This window comes from Monodelphis domestica, chromosome 1 (genome assembly GCF_027887165.1).
Source record: "Monodelphis domestica isolate mMonDom1 chromosome 1, mMonDom1.pri, whole genome shotgun sequence".
NCBI lineage: Eukaryota > Metazoa > Chordata > Mammalia > Didelphimorphia > Didelphidae > Monodelphis > Monodelphis domestica.
This window is the reverse complement of record NC_077227.1, coordinates 405,219,232-405,243,245: the sequence shown is the minus strand read 5'-3', so window position 1 is coordinate 405,243,245 and position 24,014 is coordinate 405,219,232. Positions and strand designations below refer to the sequence as shown.

Below are 24,014 nucleotides of genomic sequence, written 5' to 3'. Positions count from 1 at the left end.
AAAAGGAGAGGTGTAGGCTAACTTTTAGTCAAACCAGACTAAAAAAAATAATTGGGAAATATTTAATAAAATAAATAAGAATATAATAAAACTCAAGTAATGTTTGTGTTTATCTAAGACAATAAACCCCGCAGGGATTAATTTCTATTTGCTTTTGACAGCACTGGCCTAGATGATAATACAATTAAATTAATTCAGTACTGAGGGAAGAGTAAGGGTCAATGATTCAATGTTGACTTGGAAGGAGATCTCCAGTGGAATGTCACTGGGATCTGTTTGATGCAGTGCTCAAACATTTTTATCAGTGACTTGAATAGAAGCAAAAATGGCATGCTTATCCTATGCACATATGTCAGAAGTCTGGGACATATAACTAAAATACTGGATAATGGAGTCGAGATCTAAAAAAGATTCTCACTGGGTAAGAGGAAGGGTTGGCAGCCAGCTATAACCTGACCTAAGGATCAAATCTAGCCTGCTGAGTATTTTTGTCAGGCCCTTGGGCTAAGAATTCTGACATTTTAAAATAAATATAATAGAAATAAAATAAAATAAAATAAAATACTATATTTTAAAATGTTAAAAAAAAAGGTTCTTAGCTCAAAGTCCCCACCAAAACATAAAGAGGCCTTTGGGCTGTGATCTGTTGACCCCTGGTCAAGAGCATTTGGCTGAATCTACTAAGATGAAATTTAAGGAGGATAAATATGAAGTCTTACACTTTAAAACTATCTTCATAAGGACAGTATTAGGACAGGAGAGCTGAAAAAGGCCTCAAGGTTAGGAGACCTGCAAGCTCCATGTAAGTCAACAGAGTGTGTGTAGAATGACCACTAAGAAAAGAAAGTGCACCACTGGATCTCATGTTAAGAAGCATTAGGAATAAGGAGATGGGGCAGCTGGGCAGCTCAGTGGATTGAGAGCCAGGTCTAGAGATGGGAAGTCCTGGGTTCAAATCTGGCCTCTTCCTAGCTGTGTGACCCTGGGCAAGTCACTTCACCCTCATTGCCCAGCCCTGACCACTCTTCTTCCTTGGAATCAATACACAGTAGTGATTTTAAGGTGGAAGATAAGGGGTTAAAAAAAAAAAGGAATAATGCAACAAGCTTCTACTCTGCCCTGAAAGATGACAGTGTATACTTCTGTGTCAGAAGAAGGCTGAAAAGCTGGAAAGCATCCATAGGACAGCCACCAGGATAGTGAAGGGTCTTGAGTCCATGCTCTATGAGGAGTTGGAGGTGTTTAGTCTAGAGAACACTCGAACCCATTTCAGTCCTTGAAGGGCCATTATATGGAAGAGGATTAGATGACTTCTCTGTAGGCCCAGAAAGCCAAACCAGAAGAAACAAGGGTAGGAATCACAAAGAAACAAAAGTCAGCTTGATATCACCAGACATTCTGCTATCTAATAGAAGAATGGGGGTTCCTCCACTCAGAGGTCTTTAAGCAGAGGTTGGATGTTTCAGGGAAGATTCCTTTGGCAAAGAGGCTGGACTGGTTGGCCATTAGAGTCCCTTCCCAACTCTATATTTCTGCCCTTTAATGTATGGCCCTGAGGAGTAAGTAGGGCAAATAGTATCTCCATTTTACAGACAAATAGATCTGAAGCCCAGTGAGGTCCAGAATGGTCCTAGGAGGCTAGAACCTAACCCCAAGGACCTTGGGAGTTAATGGCGCCTCTACACTGACTTGGTGGTGCTTAATTAGGTACAAGTTGTCTCTAGAGACTCCACCCTAAGCTGCGCTCCCTCTCTAGAAATGGGCTCTGGGCCCTGGACCTTTACTCAGTCCCCTTTTAGTTGGAGGATCCCAGGATAGGGGTGGAAGGAATGGATACCTTTGGTGGTCTCACTTTCCCGAACCAGAAACGTGCCTCGGGGATTCTCCGAATTAAGCAGCAGCCGCTCAGACTCTCGACGGGTGATCTTGCCAAAGTACCATCTTAATTTGGGGAGGAGGGAGATGGGAGAGAAGGGAAAGAGAGACCACTGATTTTTACTGATTTTTAGAAACCAAGTTTAATTTTAAAAAGGAAAAAAAAAGAAAGAGCCAATCGTGTATCAGCCCTTTCCAGCCTCACTGAAAGGATGCTGGGAGGTAGAGGTGGTGTGGCTAAAGCTGGGGGACAACCCCACCCACCCCCATTTTAAACATGGAGGAAGTGAGGTTCAGATGGTTTTACCCAGGCCCTTTGGGCAATAACCAGCAGACCTGGGATCCAAGCGCATGCCCTCTGACTCTATCTCACACTGCCCTCCGGGAAAGGCCTGTAAGGCCAGTGGGCTCCTTTTCCCAAGGAGCTGGTAGAAGGGCAGTGAGTGGATGACTAATAGTTCCCATTTCTATAGTGATTTCTGCTTTCCCAAAAGCTTTGCATGCCTCAGCCCAGTGAGACGGTCAGGATTATCTCTTAGGAGGCCACAGCGACCAGGCTGGAATGGGGAAGCTTTCCCCAGTGAGATGGGGAAGGCGCGGAAGGGGCGGCAGGGCAGCGACTTACTCCTCAGCCTGGATGGAATCCGATGGGGCTACGTAGTTGCTGGGGATGTAGCCAGTCTGTCCGGTGGTGAGTGAGTGGGCCAGCCACCAGTCTCCCTCTCTGAAGTAAGGGAAGGAAAGGAGAAGAGCCGTCAGTGAGGAGGTCCAGGGAGCTCGCAGAGCAACGCTGAACTCTCGGGCCCACGGTGCAGCCCTCCAGCCAACAGGAGCGTAGAACGTCGCAACCGGAAGGGAGCTCCGAGATCATTTAAGTCAACCCTTTGCTCCCCATTTTGCAGAGGGAAAAATAGCAGGCGAGAGAGAAAAGGTACTTGCCTAAGGTCACACAGCTCTTGGGAAGCCCCTAAAGCAGCCGCTCCAAGGAGGAGCTGGGTCTAGGGCCCTCCTGCAAGCGAGAGGGTGGCCAAAGGAACGGCGTGGTCCAGCCTGGGCCGTGGCCCTCGCGCTTCAGGAGAAGCCAGGCGCCTCTTGCTTTGCTCCGTCTGAAAGTGCCTCCAAATGGAAGGCTCTAGAGGCCGGGGGTCCAGGAAAGAGAAGGCAGGACGGGACTATTATAGAGGAAGGCACAGCCACTGCCAGGCTGCGGGAAGCTGGGGCCTGGGATGAGGGGCCACCAGCAGGGGATGCAGCAAAGACCCTGCTCCTAGACCTCCGGTTTGCTATCGCGTCAGTTCAGTCGTGTGTGACTCTTGGCGGTCCCATCCGGGCCTTGCTGGGCCACTAAAGCCTGGATTGTGGTTTGCCATTTCCTTCTCCAGCTCATTTGACAGAGGCGGACCTGAGGCCAACAGGGCAAAGGGGCTTGCCCAGGGCCACACAGCAGGTCCGGTCCGGGGCAGATTGGAACTCTTCCAGGAGTCTTCCCGACTCTACAGCGCCAGCTAGCGGCCGGAGGAGAGCGGGCAGGGACCCTGGGATCCAGGTCCTCCGCCTCCAGAGGGAGAAACAAGCAGGAAAAGAGGAAGGGGCTGCCTGATCTCTAGTCCTCCTGAGGGCGCTGCCTGCCTAGCCTAGCCACAAGGGCTGCCCCCAGGGGAGGCACAGACCTCTCAGGGGCATCTGTGCCCGCGTCCCAAGGGATGGGAGAGGAGAACCAGGAAGGTGGGAAATGGAGGTCTGAGAGCCTCAGCTTGGACACCTCATGACTGCGATGATGGTACATAATAGCTTGCCTTTCCAGTGTCCTAAAGGCTTGCAAAATGCTCTCCCTGGCGCCTCCCTGAGGCCTGGATAGTTGTTGCTATTATCATACAGAGAAGGAAAGGGAAGCTCCCTGAGCTCCAGTGGCTTTCCACCGTCATGCTGCTCTGAAGTGTCTGAGGCAGGATTTGAACCCAGGCCTTCCTGACTCCCTGCCCAGCGCTGTATCCGCTCTACCCCCACGCCCCGGGGAGGAAAGGGATCCTGAAAACAAGAGGATGCCGTGATCCAGGCTTTCCACCCCTCTGCTTTGTCCTGTACCGCCTCAAAGACTATGACTCACCACCGCAGACCTGCCCGGCTCTGCCCGCAGGAGTCTCACCCCTTGGGCACAGGCCTCTCCCCCATCGGTGAAGGGCCAGCCGCCGCCAAAGAGGGTTCACTGTGCAGGTTGCTAGTTTACCCGGCCAATCCAGCCTCTGCCCTTTACCCAGCGCTCTCCAGGGTGGGAGGAGGATGATGCCGTGGCCCGGCTGTTGCCCCAGCCCCGGCCCTGGCCCAGGCCCAGCCCAGCCCCAGCCAGGAGCCCTGGAAGGTGGTTCCCCAGGATGGGGGTGAGAAGGAGAGGAGAGAAATACCTTTGGAGCCATCTGAATGTGAACCAGGTCTGGCTGGAGCACAGGGAATCCCGATAGACAACAGGGGAGCAGGAGGAAGGAAAAAAGGAAGAACAGAAAAAGAAAAGAAGCAAATGATGATGATGGGATAGCAAAGGGGGGCAGAAGGAGAAACAGCCCAAAGCTTCATCGCCTGCCAGAGGCCAGCGCACAGCAGAGGTAACCAAAAGAAGCACAGGCAGCCCACAGACAGGGAAGGAGAGAACAGCAGAAAGGCCCAGGACACGGATGCTCAAGCTTGCTTTAAGGGAGCTGGGAAACCAGCTGGAGGGACAGTTGGAATCAGGGACTAGATAAAGAAATCATGACATCTGTGTGACCCTGGGCAAGTCACTTAACCCTGACCCCTACTGCCCTAGAAACAATATACAGTATTGATTCTAAGACAGGAGGGAAGGGTTTAAAAAAAAGAAAGAAGAAAAAAAGAAAGAATGTGGAGTCACTTCTCTCTCTCCTTCTCAAGGAGGTCCTCTCGGGGCTCTGGGATTTGGACTACATGGCTTCTGAGGTCTTTTCTAGCTTTGAGCCTCTCAAGGCCCTCTCAGGCCCAGAATTCTATGCTCCCAGAGCCCTTTTAACCCTACAATTTTCATGAAATTACGAGTACAGAGTTTGATAGTGTAAAAGGTATTTTCATATCTCTTTGACCTTCACAACTCCTCTCTGGGGTAAGGAAAGTCAAAAGGGAAACCGAGACCCAGAAAAGGGAAATGACTTGTCCAAGGCCAAAAAAACCAAGTAATATTGAAATTGAAATTCAGGTCTCCCAGGTCCTAATCTAGTGCTCCTATGCCACAAATGTTGTGAACATCTCGTGTCCCAAGGGTATCTGAAGTAGGATTTTGCTCCAGTGACAGATATCTATACATATATATATATATATATATATATATATTTATATTTATATATATATACACACATACACAAATACATATATGTATATTTATGCATATACATACACGTGTGAGCACACATGCGCATGCATGTACATATACACGTGGACACGTACAAATATGAAAATGCATGAGTGTATGCATGAGTTCTGTCACGAAATTCCTATGAAATAGAAATGGAGGCCATGTGACCATTCCCATTTTTATATGGGAAACATGAGGCCTAGAGATGAGAGGAGGAGAGAGGCTCAAGTCAACAAATATTTATTAAGCACCTTCTATGTACCTGGGCACGGGGCTAGATGCTGGGAACACAAAGACGACAAAACACTGCCTGATCTCAAGGAGTTTACGTCTTGCTAGGAATAAACAAACACATATGCAGATGGCAAAGCTTAGAACATGAAGGACCGATGCTCTCACCAGCCCAGTGGTCTCAAACCAAGGCAAACTGAGCCAAGGGAAGAGCATAAATGCTAGGAAGCAGATCTGTCTGGCTCGGCCCCTCCCAAACGGAGCGATGGTCAAGAGTCTGGTCTGAGCCAGTCTCTGGCACTGGGCCTCCAGCTTGGAATTTAAGGCCTACCCTTGCTTGGCCCCCAATGAGTCAGCCCCTAAGCATTTTTAGAATACCAAGGTTGGGGGGTGGGGAGGGAGGGAGGGAATGAGTGTATCAGGCTGATGGGGGACGGATGGGGTGGAGGTCACAAAGGGGAAGCATACCTACATTCAGACTCACCAATCCGGTATGATTTAGGAGTTGTCCTACCAGGCCTGGGCAAGGAAATATATCCAGGTGTGAGGTTTTTGTGCTCACTGAGCCCAGGCCTGGGAAATCCTAATAGAGGAAGTTGGCTTTGCCCAAGGCCAGGCTGTTCTGTGTCTGAAGTCTGAGGCTACAGAATGTTAAGACATTTTTCAACATGTACACCCACCAAAGGGATGTTGTCCTCTTCCACGCTGCCCCCTCAGGAGGCTGAACACTTATCTCAGTAAGTTACTCCCTGCTCCCAATTGGTTTCTTCTTTGGGAATGGTGTTTGGAGCCAGGTGGAGGACTGAAGGGTGCAGAACTTGGAATGAGAGGGTTTGAACTTTGGTTCCAATCCCACTCAGCTGTGTAAGCTTTGGCAAATCCTTCAGCCTCACTGAGTCTCTGTTTTCTCAAATCTGTGCAATAAGAGGGTTGGACTAGATGATAGGGAAGGTTTCTTCTAGTATGATAATCTTATAATCAGGCACACAAAACCAGTCTCTATTTTATAGTCCTACTTTGTTTGGGACAACAAATGGCATGATCTGATGAAAGAAGCCAAAGCATTCATCACACTTAGCTGTTTACATATATAAAAATCTACCATCAGAAGGTAAAGGCCCACTACCATGGAAGTAGTGTAGTCGGGTAGAAAGATCCCTGGGCTGGCAGTCAAAAGACCCGTTTCTAACTCTGGTTCTGCTACTAATTTATGGGGTTCTCTTGGGGGTGAACCACTGCCCATCTAGGGGCTTAATGTAAACGTAAAGGAGCTAGAGAATCAATAATCCAGCAGCTGACCTATTCTATTCCAATAAATATAGTAAAAGCAATTCCCAAATAGCAGCTCAAACAGATTTTAATCTAGAAATTCTTATCTTTTTTGTGTGTGTGTGCCATAGGCCCTCTTCTGAGCAGTCTGGTAAACCCTATGGTCTATTTCTCAGAATAATATTTATTAAATAATTAAAGAAAATGCTAACTTTTATTTAGAGGTTGGTGGATATAAAAGTGCAATTTTTTTTCCCCCTTCAAGGACTCCAGGTGAAGAACCCATTATCTAATCAATAACTGTTTACTAGAACAAATGGGAGTCCGATAGGGCTTCTATTTTGTAGGAAATTTATTTGATTCTGAGGTTCCTGGGCTCAAAGGTCAGAAGCCCTAGCTTGGTGGCTGATTTCCAATCAAAGGAATACCAAGTATTCCTCTCTAGGCTTCACTTGTCCTATCCAAAATGGTAGCATCCTAGAGGAGTATTCCTAGGATTCCTAGGAGCTGCTCAGAGAAAAACAAACTAACAACACAAGGGGTGCTCTTCAGCTGATCCAGAGCCAACCCAAGCCTGCTATTTGTACTAAATGTAGGATCTTACAGGCTGTACCTACACCGGGGTAGGAAACATCTATTTTAATCCATCAAGTCTGGCAGATTTAATGCCCATGGTCAACCCATGTTAGCCATTCCCACTTCATAGTATAATATCACTGATGTTGAAGTCACAGGACCTTTCCAGTCTGATTAGCACTGGTCTAACTCAGGCTGTACCCCTAACCCTGACCAGTAATTTCATCCACATAGCTAAGTGGTCACAAAGTAGTAGTGGGTAAGAGTATGGCTCACTCTTACTATGAGGCCAAATGAAGGAGTAGATCTTCCTCGTGGTGGGTCAGAAGCAACACCTCCAGTTACATACAGTCCAAACCATTAATAGACGAATCATTGTACCCTGTAAAGCCAACAATCAGATGGTATGACTCATGCTTGCCAACAAATCATTAGAATTGGACATCAGGACTGATGAATCTAATGAGTAACTCAGAGGGGGAAGGGGGGAAGGCTGTCAGGCCAGCAGTGAATGTGTGCCGAGCTGGGCCTTACAGGACTTCCATAAGGGGTTCACAAGAATGGGGAAACCCCAAAGAGCTTATTCCTGGCCTCATGACTCAAAGTCTAGAAATTGAGAGAAATTGTGTCTGCTAGTGATCCAGGAAGAAGAAGAAGGCTATGCAAATAGTCCCCGACTCCAGCTGCCAGATACTGTGACTACAGGAACAAGGAAGAGAAGGGAGACTTTGTCAGTGAAGAGAATTAAGGTCTAGAGTGCAGGGGTTAGAGGATCCCAGAACACTGAGACACAAATGCTTAAAGCAAAGCAAGGCCCAACCAGGTATCACAAGGCCATGAAGACATACTTTTTAGTCCCCTCAAGCACAATGGAGAATCCCAACTCCTGGAGACCTAGCCTTGCCTCAGTCATAGCCAGGCTAGATAACCCCAAAGGGAATCAGGAAGAGGAGCCCCCATCTCTAGCACAAACTGTAGCCTGATCTCAAGTCTTGGCAGGCCAGGGCAAAATGATCTCAAGACTTAGCCTCTTCTTGGCCAGAGCCCTGAGCTAAGGTGGTAAGACAGGAATGATGCCCTGGGGCATCAAAATTAAGAAGGAGCAAAAAGTTAATATATGCATTCCTTCTGCAGGGTAAAAACCACCTTAATTACTAATTCCTCCTACCCAACTTAATTTGTCTTAATTACTTCTCATATGTTATTTTTATATTATGAATTACAAAGTTGATGTGAGGGTGTGTCTTATGTTATTTGCCTTGAACACTCAAATGACTAATGATAGCTCTAATGTTTGCCCAGAGAAGGGCTCAGGGCCTGAATGAAGAACTTTTTGAGAAAGGATTCTGTAAAGGACAATTCTCGACCTAAAGTAATTAATGCAAATTCCATGAATGTTGGCCTTTCAGGCACTGGGACTTGTGGGTGGGGGAAATATTGGAGGCTGGGAAAGCTTCCTAGTACCACCCAGGTGACAGCCTATCCTACGTGCCCGTGGAGCTGGTAACCTATAAATCTGATATCCTGTTCTGTCTCTCAGTCTTCTTGATGGTTACCTGTACCTTTTATTCCTCCAACAGTTCCATTTTCTTTGCCACTGAAGAAAGGAGGATTTGGATTTTATACTATAGGTTCCTATGTCTCACCTGTATAACCAACTGTACTGTTTACTAATCAGGGCTAAGTGTGTCCTGGAGACTTGGGATCTGTAAGACTGAAGGCCCAGCTCAACATCTGGGTCATGGACATTCCCATCTAGAGATTCAGGGCCTTTCAAACAATGGGAAATTTTCCTTGTATGAAATCACTTCCTTTTCCAATAGCAACCTGGGGCTGCAAAACTTTTGGTGATAGCTGTAAGAAAGGCAGAGAAGGGATGAAGGGAATGAAAAAGAGGCAGGGATTGAGAGATGAGGAAAGAATAGAGGCAGCTTTGAAACTTTGGCTAACAGTGCTATAACCAAAGTTGGGAATCACAGAAAGCAAGAGTGGGAAAAGCGACAAGCTCGACACCATCCTGTGATTTCCAAGAAGCCTGTCTGCTATGATCAGCTCCAGCTTCTGTGAGGATGGATTCTTGGTGTAAAGAATAGCCCTGGGTTTGAGGTCACATAGGAGGAGACAAAGGCAAGGGAATGTTGGGGGGGGTAAGGGTGGATAGTGGCTACGCTGTAGTTCCCTTGGGAAATTCAACCATAAAACTGATGGAGGATAGGGCCAGGAGGAATTGAGGGCTGAGGTGCCATTAGAATCACAGAACCTCAGAAGGTTTCTCATCTAACTTGTAACTAAGCCAAAATCCTCCTTAGAACATCCCCAATTACCAGTTTTCTAGTTTCTGCCCAAAGACCTCCCTCCAGTTATGAGGAATTCACTACTTCTCAAAGTAGGTCATTATACTTTGGGGGGTTTATGATGGTTCAGAATGTTGTCCTTCTAATGAAGAAAATCCACCTCTCTGAATCTTCCTCATGTTACTAGCCCAAGCAGGACAAGTGGATTCAACCCTCTTCCACAAGGGCCTTTCAAATACTAGAAAACAGCTGTCCTAGACTCAGTCTGCTCTTCTCTAGGATAAGGATCTCTGATTCCTTCAACTGATCCCCATACATACATGCTGTCCAGTCTCCTTGTTGTCCCATGTCCCAGCGTGTCTATACCACAGCAAGTCAATGTCATTCCTAGAGAGAACCCATCACAGAACTCCAGGGAATGCCCCTGGGCCTACCTTAGTCAGAGTCTATCACCTTCCTTATTCTGGTGTGTGTGTATATGTTTTTTAATATATAGTTACTTTTCTTTTAAAATGCAGCCTCAGCATCTTGGCCACACTGCTGCTAGCTACAATCCCCCCAAACCCAATTTCTTTAGATTACCAATGATGGTCCTCCAAAACCTCACCCCAAACTACCTCCCTAGCCTCATCGGCCCCTAACTTATCTACAAAACCTTCTATCTAGTCAGGTCCATGTCCTCAATGCCCTTTGAACATTTCTTATGAACTCTCATCTTTATGTCCTTAGTACTACTGTTTCTCTAGGTTTCAAATAGCTCCACAAAACCGTGGAATCCTGACCACCTTTAAATTCCAGAAGAAATCCTACCTTCTGCAGAGAAGCTTCATCTGACCTCCCTGGCCTAGCATGATCTCTCCCTCTTCCAAATTGGCTCTGTCATTCACTCAGCAATTAGCATAGGCTGCCTGTTGCCATGAGTTAATTTTTCTAGTGTGGGTATGAGCCCCTTGTCTTCAAGAATATTATAAGCCCCTTGGAGATAAGGACTATGCCTTATTCATCTTGGGATCTATAGAGCCTTGCATATAGTAGGTGCTAAATAAATGTTTGATAAGGAATGGATGGATGGCTGCATGGATGAATGGATGCATGGATGTCACTAGACTTCCATCACAGCTAGGCCCTGGGTAGCACCTAGGGGCAGAACCAAAAGGTGGAATGAAGATCATAGACCAAGCCACTGGCAAGATCTAGAATGTACAGATTAAAGAGCTAGGATAGGTTTATTCGGGAAACATGGCAGACTTAGCTCCATTGGTACTCCCTCACCCAGGGCTGGCTGACACATATGAGAATGCATGCAAACAGCTTGAATGACAGAGGAAGAGAGGAGGAAAGGAGGAAAAAGGAAGAAGAGAAAGAATGAGAAGATAAAAAGGCAGCTGGGCAAGCCCAAGCGAAACAAATAGGAGAGGTTGTTGCCCTGGGTAAAGGAATGCCAGACCTGGATGAAGCAAGGAATAAGCACATGCAAACACAAAAGCAGTTGGACTCCAGCAGGGCCCGCTCCCAAAGCAGCAAATGCCATAGCAGAAGCACCAATTGCCTCCCCCACAGGCCAGCTGGCCACCCACAACGGAGATGAGAAAAGAGCAAGGTACACACCTGACATCCACTTTTCTCCTAAGCGCAAGCATGTAGCAAAGGAGAGGAGAGAGGGAGAGAGAGACAGAAAGGGCTTGAGATCAGCATTGTGGAGGGTTAGAAGCTGTTGGGAAGCAAAGGGGTCACTTATAGCAGAAACGAAGGCTCCCAGGAAACAAGGTCCCTCGAGTCTGCCCATCTAAGGATTCTAAGTTCTGCTCCCTTCTGCCTCCCGCCCCAGGTCCCTTTCACCAGGGTCAGGGCCTGGACTTCCTTGTGGACCCTTTGGCACCAAGTCCTCCCCACTCTGGGCTGAGACATTTGGGGCCCCCATCCTTGGTGGGAGGAAAAGTTTATAGTCAGGGCACAAAGCAGGTTCAGGGTTCTGCCGACAGATGCTGCTCGGCTTCAGACTCTTGTCATTGAGTGCCAGAGGCTTCCTGTTGGCCTGATCCAGCTCCTAGCAGGGAGTAAATTTAGCCAGAGCAAGCACAGCTCCAAAGCTCCTTTTTTGGGTCAGGAGGCAGTTGGGAAGTAGAAAGGAACTGTGTAAAAGATGGTCAGAGGGGAACCTTCCACTGCCCCGGGGTCCCTGCGTTTCTTCCATGGCCCTCTGTGGTTCCTAGATCTACTCCCTATCCAGCTGCAGCTCAGTTCTGCCTGACCTTTTTGCCAGAAGCTGTAGCCATTCCTTTCAGACCAAGGCAGAGATGTTAGATCGCTGACACCCACACTTCCCGTCCAGCCCTACATTCTCTGGGATCCTTTATCAGCTACGTCTCCTAGTTAGGGCATATGGAAGCCAAGTCCAGAGCACCTCAGGGCTACGACCAACCCCTAGGCCTTCCTTTATAAGCCATGCACAATCCACGACCAAAATTTCTGATGCTCTGAAATCCCAACCTAGACAAAAAAGTCACCCCCATGTAATAATCAGGTCTAGGGCCCCAGGGGAAAAGGAAACAACAGCTAAGCTTGTCTGCATTGGGGGTTACTGACATCTGAGATGCTGAGGGGACCCTGGACACCACCTCCCACCTCCCAAGGAGATTCAGAAGAGTTGAGGGGAGCAAGAGGAGACACTCACGTGTTGTTGACTATCTGCAGGCGTTCTCCCTTCTTGAAGGACAGATCTGTCTCAGTGCGGGACTCATAGTCATATAGGGCCACGAAAGTCGTCACCCCACCTGCAGAGGAGACAAGAGAGGATGTCAGGGGCTGCAAGCCAAGTGGATGCAGTCACCTCATGTCAGTCTGGGGTCTTCAGGGACTGTCTCTTCAGGCAGTACCAGCTAAGAACCACTTCCTGGTCCAGGTGAAACTAAAGCTAGTTCTAGCCTCAATATGGCACAGAAGGAGAATGCTCAAAAGAGACTGAGACAACCTTTCAAAGACTAAACAAGGGGAATAAGGACAAGGATAGAAATTCTTTTGAGAAGAGTTTCCATTTTCATACAACCTTAAAGTATGCAAAATGCTTTCCTTAAAATGCTTCCTCTATGAGGCAGATAGAACAAATGCTGTTTTATGTTTTTCAGAAGAAGAAACTGAGACATCACTAAAAATAGCACAAATGAAGACTACAAAGTGATGGAAATCAGTCAGAACAATATATGTATATGGAAAAAATGCTAACAGCAACTAATCTTAAAAAAAGAAGAAAGGAATAAAAAGGGGACATAAAGAAAAAGGAAATGATGGCTTATTATTTCACTATTTTTTTATGGTTCAGGCCTCTGGTTTCATTGGCAAGGAGAGCTTACAGTGAGAAAACTCCTTTTACCAGGGCGGATCAATACTTGCTCTGCACCTGAGTCTTGGAAAGGGACAGAAAAGCCCTGGGGGCAGTGTTGTTGTGGCTCTAGTGGAGGTGCTAGTGGTGATGGTTCAGTCATGTTCGGTCAAGTCCTACTCTTCATGACCCCATTTGGGATTCTCTTGGCAAAGATACTGGAGTGGTTTTCCATTTCCTTCTCCAGCTCATTTTTCAAAGGAGGAAACTGAATCAAATGGGGTTAAGTAATTTGTCCAGGGTCACACAGCTAGAAAGCATCTGACTCTTTCTGAATCCTTTTGAGGATTTTCTTAGCAGAGATCCTGGAGTGGTTCCTAACTCTGAGGCCAGTTTTCTATACACTGTTCCAGAGTTCCTTTCTAAAAATTATTTGAAACCTTCCTTCTAAATTTTTTAAAAGAACAACAAAAACAAATGAGCTGAACCTTAAGAGAAATAAACTGATTTGCCCAGGTTCTCACAGTTACTAAGTAAGCATTAGAGCTGGGACTCAAACCCTAATGTCTGCCTTTGACATCCATCTTTCCACTATACCACATGGATCCTCCAGTAATTTTAAAAGCAATATGGAGTACTGCAATATGCTCTTCACTTGGAGACAGGAGACCTGGGTTTAAAATTCCAGCTTTCATATGTATAAGCTGCTTCAGTCATGATTTTGCCTAAAACTAGCCTTAGGATGAAGTAGTGGCAAGAAGGCCAAGAGCCAGTGTGGCTGAGGGAATCTAGGAGCTGTCATCCCTTCCTCCTTCTCTGCTCTTACCACTGCATTGCTGCAGCCCCAGTGGGGCAGGGTATCAAAAAAGGACAAAAAACCTTCCAAAGGGTCTGAGGGGCAGGAAGGGTCACAGACCTATAACTTATAGCTCCCTCCCTTGATCCTAACGCTGACCTTAGGCAAAATTATAACTAAGGCAGCAAAGGGACCCTAATAGGAAACTTTCTCACCTTGTTGCCTTCTATCTTTCCCTCCCCATTCCCCAGGAACATATTCCCTATATCACACCCTAATGTCTCTTCTCAACTATTCCCCTTTTTGGGGACAGCTGCATTTAAATAGGGGAGTCAAGGAAGAAACATTCGAAATCCAAAAAAAGACATTTCTAATGGCAGAATTTCAGGCCTATTACAGTTATGGAGACATTTGAGGACAGAAGATTCTTCCCAGTTCCTCTCATTCAATCACAGGATTTAGAACACAGCCAGATGGCACAGTGGATAGAGCACTAGACCTTGAGTCAGAAAGACCTTAGTACAAATCTGGCCTCAGATACTTCCCAGTTCTGTGACCCTGTATAAGTTGCTTTACTTCTTTTTGCCTCAGTTCCCTCATCTGCAATCTGGAGATAATAATAGCCATGAGAGTGAAATTAGATATTTATGAAGCACTTAAAGTGATATGTGAGTGTTAGTTATTATTATTATCATCATTGTTAGATATAGTGCCATCAGGGACCCTAGAGATCATCAAGCCCCTCCCCTTCATGAAGGAAAAACTGATGCCCTCAGAAGGCATATGACTTGTTCAGGTCATGCAGAAGCAGGACCAAGTCTCCATTGTAGGTCCCCAGGCTTGAAATACTCTCAAATCATTCTGCTTCCATATAAAGCATATTTCATATAAAACCAGTTCCCACTCACTATTTCCTCTCAGCTTGGACAAGGTTCTTCTTGGTCCCTTTTCTGGAACTGAATAGGTAGGAGAAACTCCCAGGGAAAACGGCGAGTCCATGACCAAATTTGGGGTGAGTGAACTCCAGTGTTCCAAATCCCAAGGGCAACCAAGACCAAAATCCCCCAAATCTAAGGCTCTCCTCTTACCTGCCAGAGGCCCTGAGCGCTGTGGAGAGGTGACTGTGTCTGATGTGTTGAAGCCTCCAAAGAGCTTTGGCTCAGGTGCTGTGGTCCCAAAGGGTGGGTTGGGAGTACGGTGGGTATCAGGTGCAGATGCCTTGTTGGGAGTCTGAGAAATAGAGAAACCACTGTGGAGCACACTCTCAGTGGGTTCCAGGCTTCGACGTCTCTGACTGGGGTCTTTGGGTTTGCTTTTGCTACTCCCCATGGTCCAAACTGCAGAGGAAAGGAAGAGGCCAATGAATAAATGAATGAATACATCTTAGCATTACAAGTTAAATAGACAGTTTCAGAGCTATAAGGGACTCTGGAACTCACAACAAAGAATGTCAGAGCTGGGAAAGACTTCAGAACCTAGAATATAATGTCAGAGATGGAAAAAAAACCATGGAAGATGGAATTTCAAAGTCAGAAGTGCCCTTAGGACATAGAACTTGAAAGCTAGGAGGGACCTTAGAGATCATCTGATCCAACTCCTTTGCTTTAAAGAAAACAGGTTCAAAGTAGACAAAGGTCTTGTCCATGGTCAAATAGGCAAGCAGTTTGAAGTTATGATTTGAACCCACATCCCCTGATTCCTAGTTCTTCCCACTCTATTAAACAATAGCTTGGAGGCAGGAACTTACACCTGCCTCTAAATTCTCAAGCTTGCCCCATACCCTAGGGAGAAGTTTATTGTTTAATGTCCTAAATTCTACTTTCTATGAGTCAAGGATCTCTATATGCAAATGCCAACACCATCAGATGCCCATGTCCCAGTATGCCACAGCTGGGACAACTTGAAGTTAATTGAGAATCTCTATTTATGACTTATAAAAGGAAAAGTATAATTTCAGAAATTATACCCTGGGAAAAAGAGGGGGAAAGTTTACCAGGAGAGAGGGAAGGTCTACCCAACTAGCAAAACAAAAAACAAACAAAAAAACCTATTAATAAAATGGGCATCCATCAAATGGAAAGAAGTGAAACACATTATGTAAATATAATGGGAATATTACTGTGCTGTAAGAAACCATGAAAATCAAGAATTAGAGAAACATGGGAAGAACTATGTGAAGTGATGCAGTGAAGAAAGCAGAACCAAAAGTACATTTTAGATAATGCTTACAACAATGTAAATTAGAACACTAAAAAGAAGCCAAATTTTGATGAATGATTATATTGAACAATCATGGTTCTAGTGCTAAAGAAGCACACCCTCTGCTCTGTAAAAAGGCAAGGGCTATAGATGTGGAATATGATTGCTGTGTTGATTGGCTTAGCTTATGCTTTTCTGTTTCAATTTTAAGGAAGGAGTTCAGTAGGGAAGGAGGGAAGGTAAATGAAGATGAGTACGATCTAAAAAAATAAAAAAAACAACAATTTAAACAACTTTTTAAAAAACTATCTCTACCACAGACTAGGTCACTTCCTTTCAAGCTTACATGACTAATAAAAAAAACCCTGGGCCAAGTGTTTAACCCTGTCAAAATTCTGCAGGCTCACATGGCAGCTCACATAGCCTTGTCCTCAAACACAATTCTTCACTCCACTCTGGATTTACCAAAATATTGCCCAATCTCCCTCACCTAGGGGTTTGGGTTTAGTTCTAGCTAGGTTTTCTGGACGGAGTCCATTTGTTCCATAGCCTCCTGGACATTTAACCAATCAAGAAACCACCTATCTTTAGGTTACATGATGCCATGCTTTTGGGGGACAAAGGGGAACGAAGTTGTTACTACAAATATTTATACCTCCAGTGTGTCTGAACTGTGTTAAATGCTGGGAGAAAAAGCTTTTAGATTAGCCACAGCCCAGACCTGAAGCAGCTTTTATTCTAATAAGAGGATAAAACACAAACACAAATAACTAGGATACAAACACTACCTGATACGGGCATTAAAGAATTGTAAAACAAGAAATAACCATGTGACCTCTGAGGGAGAACATTGTACTAGAACAGGGGGATTGGGGGGGCGGGGATGAGCTTTTTTTTTTTTTTTAAACCCTGACCTTCTGCCTTAGAATCTATATTAAGTGCTGATTCTAGGCAGAAGAGCAGTCAGGGATAGGCAATTGGGTTAAGTGACTTGCCTAGGGCCACAGAGCTAGGAAGCATCTTAGGCCAAATTTGAACCCAATTCCTTCTGCCAAAATGGGCTTTTGAAGATAAGGAATAATTCAGCAGGCAGAGAAGGAAGGACCTAGCAGGCATTGGAAAGGGATGGCTGGTGGCTGGGAAAGCATCCACTCTGGTTACAGAATAAGGGACCTGAGGAGACTAATATAAGATAAAGCAGGAAAGTGTGGCGGTGCCAAATTGTGAAGGGCCTTCAGTCCCAGGTAAAGAAGTTTGAACCTGAGAAAATCGTTGCTGATTCTCCTGTCCCATTCACAGTGTACTGGAAGAAATGCTGGACTTGGGAGTCGGGAAGGTCCTTGTCCCACCTGTGATGCTTCCCTACTGTGTGGCCCTGGGCAATTTACGGAGCCTTTCAGGGCACCAAACAACTCTCTAAGCCCGTATATTTCAGGCGAGTTGCTGACCTGAAATGATGATGGGAGTTTTCACACCAGGGCTGCATAGATGAACTCATAGATCCAGACCCAAAAATAAAGTTTAAAAATGACAATTATTATTCTTCCCCAATCAGTCATGGCCCCTCTTGCTCAACTAAAAGAAAGAATATTTTTAACTACTCAGTAACACAGTTTTTCTGTCCCTTCAAGGCTGTGGGGTACCAGGCTCCCTTGTGGCTTTGTTCTTGTCCATCCAGTACTACTGATATCCTGCTTTCCAACTGCGTCCCTCTGAAGCCTTCCCTGTCCTTTACTCTCCAGTTATTTTTGTCTCTCTGGGCTCTGACCAGCAGCTTACCTTGCTTTGAGAGCCAGTATCCAGCTGATCTAAAACAACCTCAGCTCTATTTCAGAAGTGGCAAGGCCCAATAAAAGGAAGGCTAGATTTGGATGGAGTCAAAGGGCTGGGCTAGAGACATACTTTTATTATTCACAGCATATGAGAGCTTGAGCAAATAATTTTCTGTCTCTGGGCCTTAGTATCCCCTATCTAGAAAATTAAGTTTAATCTTAAAATTCTCTTCCAGTAATTTTTTGCCATTAAAATAATTTTCAATTAACAATCATTTAACATTTTTTTCCTCTTCTCTCCTCCCTCCACCATATTGAAAAAAAAAATGAAAATCCTCATAACAAATAAGCAAAGTCAAGCAAACAAAAAAAAATCTCCCACTGGCTATGAATGGAAATGTCTGTCCCATTCTGGATCTTGAATCCATCACTGTTTTCAGAGGTGGGGAACAGTTTCATCATCTGATATCTGGGGTCATGGTTGGTTACTGCAGGGATCAAACTCAAATAAAAGGGCAGTTCGGTGGCTCAATGGATAGAGAGAGCCAAGTCTAGAGACAGGAGATCCTGAGTTCAAATCTGGATTCAGACATTTGCTAGCTGGGTGCCGTAGAGGCTAGTCACTTAACCCCAACTGCCTTTATTGCTCTTCTGCCTTGGAACAGATTCTGAGTATTGATTCTAATTCAGAAGGTAAGGATTGGTTTTTTTTTTTAATATCAAAAGAAAACGGGTACCACTAAATCATACAAAAATCCCTGTGGGCCATCTATGAACATGAAAAACATATTAATGTGTTTTACTGCTGTTTTCATTTATTTTGTTATCTATTTCCCAATGACACTTTGGCCTGGTTTCCAGGAGCTTTATGTAACAGCTTCTGCATGCCGATACCGCCAAGCTATAGTACTGGCCAGAGTTCAGAGGTGTTTGTCTTTTCAGTGTTGTCATTACCAAATAAATTGTTCTCCTGGTTCTACTTCACTCTATATCTGTTGTCTTCTCAATTCTATGAACCTGGCTCAGCTCCGTGAACCTGCTGGGTCTCGGACCCTGGTATGACGCTTACAGACAACTCACCCAGATAGACGGGGCGCAGGACAACGGGCTTGTGTCCTCAGCCCTGCCTTGTGATATAAGAAGAATAATGTATAAGAGTTTAATGTATTTGATGCTTTAAGATTTCTACATCCTACTGACAACTTTATGGGGTGGGGGATAATTGTATATATGACTAGCTCCACTTTACAGAGGAAGAAACAAAGGCCTAGAGAGAGAAAAAGTGAGTGGCTGGGGTGCACTGTCCCTCCTTTCCCTCTGGTTCACTCCTAAGTGCTGCCTGGGAGGGCTCCTAGGCCTACACCCCTGGGATGTCCCAGCTTCCCTATCTCTGAGCTGGAGAAAGGACTCTCCCCGCACACAGACTGAGGCAACATCTTCTTCTTCTTTTTTTTTTTAAATTAAAGCAATTTTATGAGGAGTTAATTTGCTCAATTATATGTACACAAATTGAACAATGTAAGTGAAATAGAATACCTACAAAAATATAAACTGCTTAGACTATATCTAAATAAGCCTATTTTAGAAAAAGAAATTGAACCACCTATAATGAACTCCCTAAGAAAAAAGCATCAGGATCAGATGGATTCGTGAGGCAACGTCTTCTAAGGACTTTGAGTTCCCTGACAGGAAGGACTCGGCACTCGACCGACTGCTTTTCTATATATTCCTATAAGGAAACCAACGGGGTAAGGGGTCAGTGGTGGAGGGAGCCTCCAGGGGGAGCGGAAGAGGACACAATCCCAGAATCTCAGTCAGAGCTAGAAGGGCCCCTTGGCAGAGTCCCTGCCTGTCCCATGTCCCTGCTGAGTGGTCATCCGGCTTCCTGGCAGGGAGCTCAGTCTCAAGGGGGCCCATTCCACTTTAAGAAATCTCCAATTATGAGCAAGATGGTCCTTGGGAAGAGTTTAAATCTACCTCTCTGAAGCTTCCCCTCACGCTCCTGGCTCAGGCAGAATGAGGCGAACCCCGCTTCCCCATGACAGTCCCTCAAACTCTTCAAGCCACATCCCACACCTTATCTTCCCCAGGCAACACATCCCCGGTTCCTTCGATGGATCGCCGCCTCATCCATCGTCCCGGGTAAAAGAAAACACACTCAAAGAGGAATGAGCCTACCTCAGTTCTGGTCCTGGCTGGCCCTCTCAATTGCTTTAGGGACTATATGATCATTTAGCCTGAGTCTCAGTTTCTTCACCTGTAAAATGGGGGTGTTCCCGGGCCTCCCCGACTCCCAGACCTGTTAGGAGGCTCACCTGGGAGAATGATGGCAAAGAACTCCGTAAACTATTGTGTACTCTCCAGAGGTGAGAGATCTTACTGTTGTTTCACCGTCTGATGCTGTGCAGTGTGGAGGGTACAAATCTGAGGATTGATGTCAGTCATTAGCAGCCACTTTGGACAGTGTTAGATTACTAGAGGGACTGGGGACAGAGAGGAGGCTGAAAACAGGAGACAGATTGCAAAGTTCAAATATCTGAATGACTGGCATGAGAAAGAAGTATTGTTGACTCATTCTGCCTGACCCTGGAGGGCAGAGCCAGGACCAAAGCTGAAGGAGAGGTGAATAAGGGAAGACAAAATCTCAGTTTGGTGTGGGGGAAAACTTCCTAACAATGACTGCTAACTAAAGGAGCCTGAGCTGACTCAAGAGGTGATGAGCTCCCTGGTTCCAGAAGTGTTCAAGAAGAGGCTGGATGGGTAGCGGATTGAGAGTCAGGCCTAGAGATGGGAGGTTCTAGGTTCAAATCTGGCCTCAGACACTTCCCAGCTGTGTGACCCTGGGCAAGTCACTTGACCCCCATTGCCTAGCCCTTACTGCTCTTCTGCCTTGGAACAAATACCCAGTATCGATTCCAAGATGGAAGGTAAGAGTTTAAAAAAGAAGAAGAAGAAGAAAGAGGCTGGATGACCATTTGTTAAAGGTTTTATAGCACAGATTCCTGTTTTAGGTCAGAATTGGGTTAGAGGCCTTGTCCAGAGCCCTCCAGCTCTGGCAGTCTGTGATTCCAGGGCAGAAAGAGATTATATATAACTCAGAGCCATCGAATTGGTTCTGAGTTCCAGAACATTGGAATTGTCCCCAAAATTCTTTCTCCAAATAGGAGAAAGCCTTGAGAAAACATACTTGAGGTTTAGAGTAGAAAGGAGCTACAGCAGTAAGAATCTCAGACACTGCTGAAGAGAAGAAACTATGGGAAATCATTCTCCAGGCCCATTCTGCAGGTTCTCACTTGTTTCCTGAAACTCCCCCAAAACATCAAGTGCCCATTAGCTCTTGGCAACCCAGTTCTCAGAGGAGCCAGGTGCAGAGCCTCCAATAGATGAGAGGAAACCCACTCAGCTGCCTCCTTTCCTGACTCCCAATCTCCCAGGTGCTGCCCAAGCAAGTCTACGAATCCTCCACATTCAATGACCTGAATCAGAACTCTGGGCTCCAAATTGTGGGTCTGACCCCCACCCTACTTTCCCATCCTATTAGCTCAGCTTTGCAAAAGGAGCCATCTTTCACTTATCTATAGTCTCTGAAAGTAGGCCTTATAGGATTCAAAGGATTATAAATTTTAAATTGCAAGGTACCTTTGATGTCACCTCTATCAGGCCTCACATTTTACAGATTAGGAAACTGAGGCCCAGAGAGGGAATCACAAGGGAATGAAGTGGCAGAGAAAGGGCTTAAACATGGGTCCTTTGGATTCAGGGAAACAGTGCACAAAACAAGACTTTGGTGAACCCCAAATCATTAAGTATATGGAATGCCACAGAAGCATGCTGAGTTGGGTCATCAAGCATTTATTAAGCACCTACAAAACCCTGGAGATACAGAGGAAAGCAAGAGCCAGTTCCTACTCTTGGGAAGCCTAAAATCTAATGGGGGAGGCAAAAGACAAGTACCTAAGGGATAATCATGGAGAGAAAGCTCTAGCATTAAAGACGATGAAAGCTTCTTGAAGAAAGTGAAATTTTAGCTGAGAGATGAAGGAATTCAAGAGGTAAAAATGGGGAGAGGGAACCTCCCAGGCACAGCAGACGGCCAGTAAAAATGCAGGAGATGGAGTGTCCCGTGTAAAGGAACAGCAAGGAGGCCAGTGGCACTGGATCCCAAAGCGTGGGAGGAGACAGGGAGTGAGGTCTAAGGGGCCTGGAGATGTAGAAAGGGGCCAGGTTATGGAGGTTTTGAGTGCCAAAGGATTTTATATTTGATCCTGACGGTCATAGGGAGCCACTGAGTTTACTGGGGGGAGGGGGTATGAAAGGATGACACAGTCAGGCTTGGGCTTTAGGAAAATCAGTTTAACAGTTCAGGATGGACTAGAGTGGGGAGATATTTCAGAAAGGGTGACCAGTCGGCATAGTTGAGCAAATACGAGTTTCACATTGTCCTGGGGAAGCAATAACATAGCAAAAAGGGGGAAAAATAGACCTTGATTGGGCTTAGAATTACCTAAATTATAGACTCATCTCTTTGGTGGTTCACCATACGACTTATTCTCCTCTTAATAGCAATCCCCTTCTCTGTAGAATAAAGGGATTAGACTACAGAGTCACTAAGTGCTCTAACAGTACATAGCCTCACTCTGTGTTCCATGTACTTAAAATTTTTTTTTTTATTGTAAACCCTTACCTCCATCTTGGAATCAATACTGTGTATTGGCTCCAAGGCAGAAGAGTGGTAAGGGCTAGGCAATGGGGGTCAAGTGATTTGCCCAGGGTCACACAGCTGGGAAGTGTCTGAGGCCAGATTTGAACCTAGAACCTCCCGTCTCTAGGCCTGACTCTCAATACACTGAGCTATGAATCACTGGAGATGAATTCCATGTTCTAAGTCTCTTCTAGCTCTGTCATTCCATTTTCTTTATTCTAAGTTCCTTTTCATCTTAGACTTTCTAGGTCCTAAAATTCCTTCTAAACAAAGTCAGTTCTGACATTGTCTCATTCTCAGAAGGATCCCTGAGGCCAAAGATCCTGAGTCAGACCCACCTCACCCACCATCTGTTGCCTGTGACAGATGAGTTGGTTCCTCAGGAAGTACATTTGAGCAGGGGCATGTATCACACCGTATAAGGTGGCAGAGAGAAATGGAGGCTACAGCAGGAGCCCTTAGAAGACCACAGTTCAGCGTCAGTCGTGATGCCAGGCAAAGCCCTGAAAGTAGTCTTAGTGGATGAAATGTTGTGAAAATCCCAGTTTGACCTTCTACACACACACACACACACACACACACACACACACACATACACACAGCCCTTGACATCCCAAGAGATACATCTCGACAGCCAATCACTGGATAACATCCAACATCCAACATCCAACATGGCAGAGAAAAGTAGGTAACCAATGGCCTAAGGTCAGAGACCTAGAGGTTGGTTCCTTCCCTCATTCCTCTCCTATCAAACCAGGGGAACAAGCTTCTCCACCTCCCGTAGAACCAGGCCTCCAAACATACCCTAAATTTTGTTCCCCTTTCCTAACTGTTTCCTCTTTTCTTAGATGAGGAACAGCAACCTCATGAGGAAGTACCAGGGCAGTTGTGCCCATTTAATAGATTAAGAAACGGTGAGAGAGGGGAAGTGACTGGCTGTCAGAACCAAAACTCAAACCCAGGGCTCCTCGTCCCTAGCCCAATACTCTTTCCACTATGCTACTGTGACTTCAACATGAGAAATGCACAAAACTGGGAAAGGGTGGGAATTATAGATTATGTGGAATGATGTGAAATCATGCCAAGGTCAGACTATAGAGAGCCTTGAATGCCAGACTGAGTTCAAGCTTTGGTCTTTAAACAATGGAGATACACACAGAGTTTTTGAACGAGGGAGTGCAGTGATCCAAGTTGGGCTTTGGAAAGATTCATCTGTAGGATGGATTGGTGTGGGGAACTGGGAGGAGGAAGGCAGGAGAGAGACCATAGGCAGGAATGATAGGGTGGAAAGAAGTGACCTAGGTGTCAGGAGTTTTAGGCCTGACTCTGACTCTAAATAGCTAGGTCAGGGAGCAGTTGGGTGGCTCGGTGGATTGAGAGTCAGACCCAGGGATGGGAGGTCCTGGGTTCAAATCTAGCCTCAGACACTTCCTAGCTGTGTGACCCTGGGCAAGTCACTTAACTCCTATTGACTAGCCCTTACCACTCTTCTGCTCAGAACCATACACAGTAATGATTCTAAGACAGAAAGTAAGGGCTTAAAAAACAAACAAATAGATAGATAGCTGGGTCACTATAGTCAAGTTATTTTCCTTCCCTGGGTCTCAGTTTCCCCATCTGTAA

General features: G+C 45.7%; 1 protein-coding gene across 10 annotated transcripts in view; it reads right to left on the bottom strand.

Annotated features, from left to right (window-relative positions):
• Window positions 1-24,014, bottom strand: part of SRC (SRC proto-oncogene, non-receptor tyrosine kinase) — a 115,982-nt gene that overhangs the window by 18,803 nt on the left and 73,165 nt on the right. For 6 of the 10 annotated variants that reach the window (XM_056811928.1, XM_056811927.1, XM_056811924.1 and 3 more), the window contains 6 exons: window positions 14,807-15,055; window positions 12,278-12,377; window positions 11,212-11,229; window positions 4,278-4,310; window positions 2,501-2,599; window positions 1,838-1,941 (listed from right to left, as the gene is read on the bottom strand). In XM_056811928.1, coding sequence (XP_056667906.1) covers window positions 1,838-1,941; window positions 2,501-2,599; window positions 4,278-4,310; window positions 11,212-11,229; window positions 12,278-12,377; window positions 14,807-15,047 — 595 coding nt within the window. In that variant the 5' untranslated portion in view covers window positions 15,048-15,055. The remainder of the gene's footprint in view (window positions 1-1,837; window positions 1,942-2,500; window positions 2,600-4,277; window positions 4,311-11,211; window positions 11,230-12,277; window positions 12,378-14,806; window positions 15,056-24,014) is intronic. The other 4 variants (XM_007474355.3, XM_056811930.1, XM_007474358.3 and 1 more) reach the window with 4 other exon arrangements.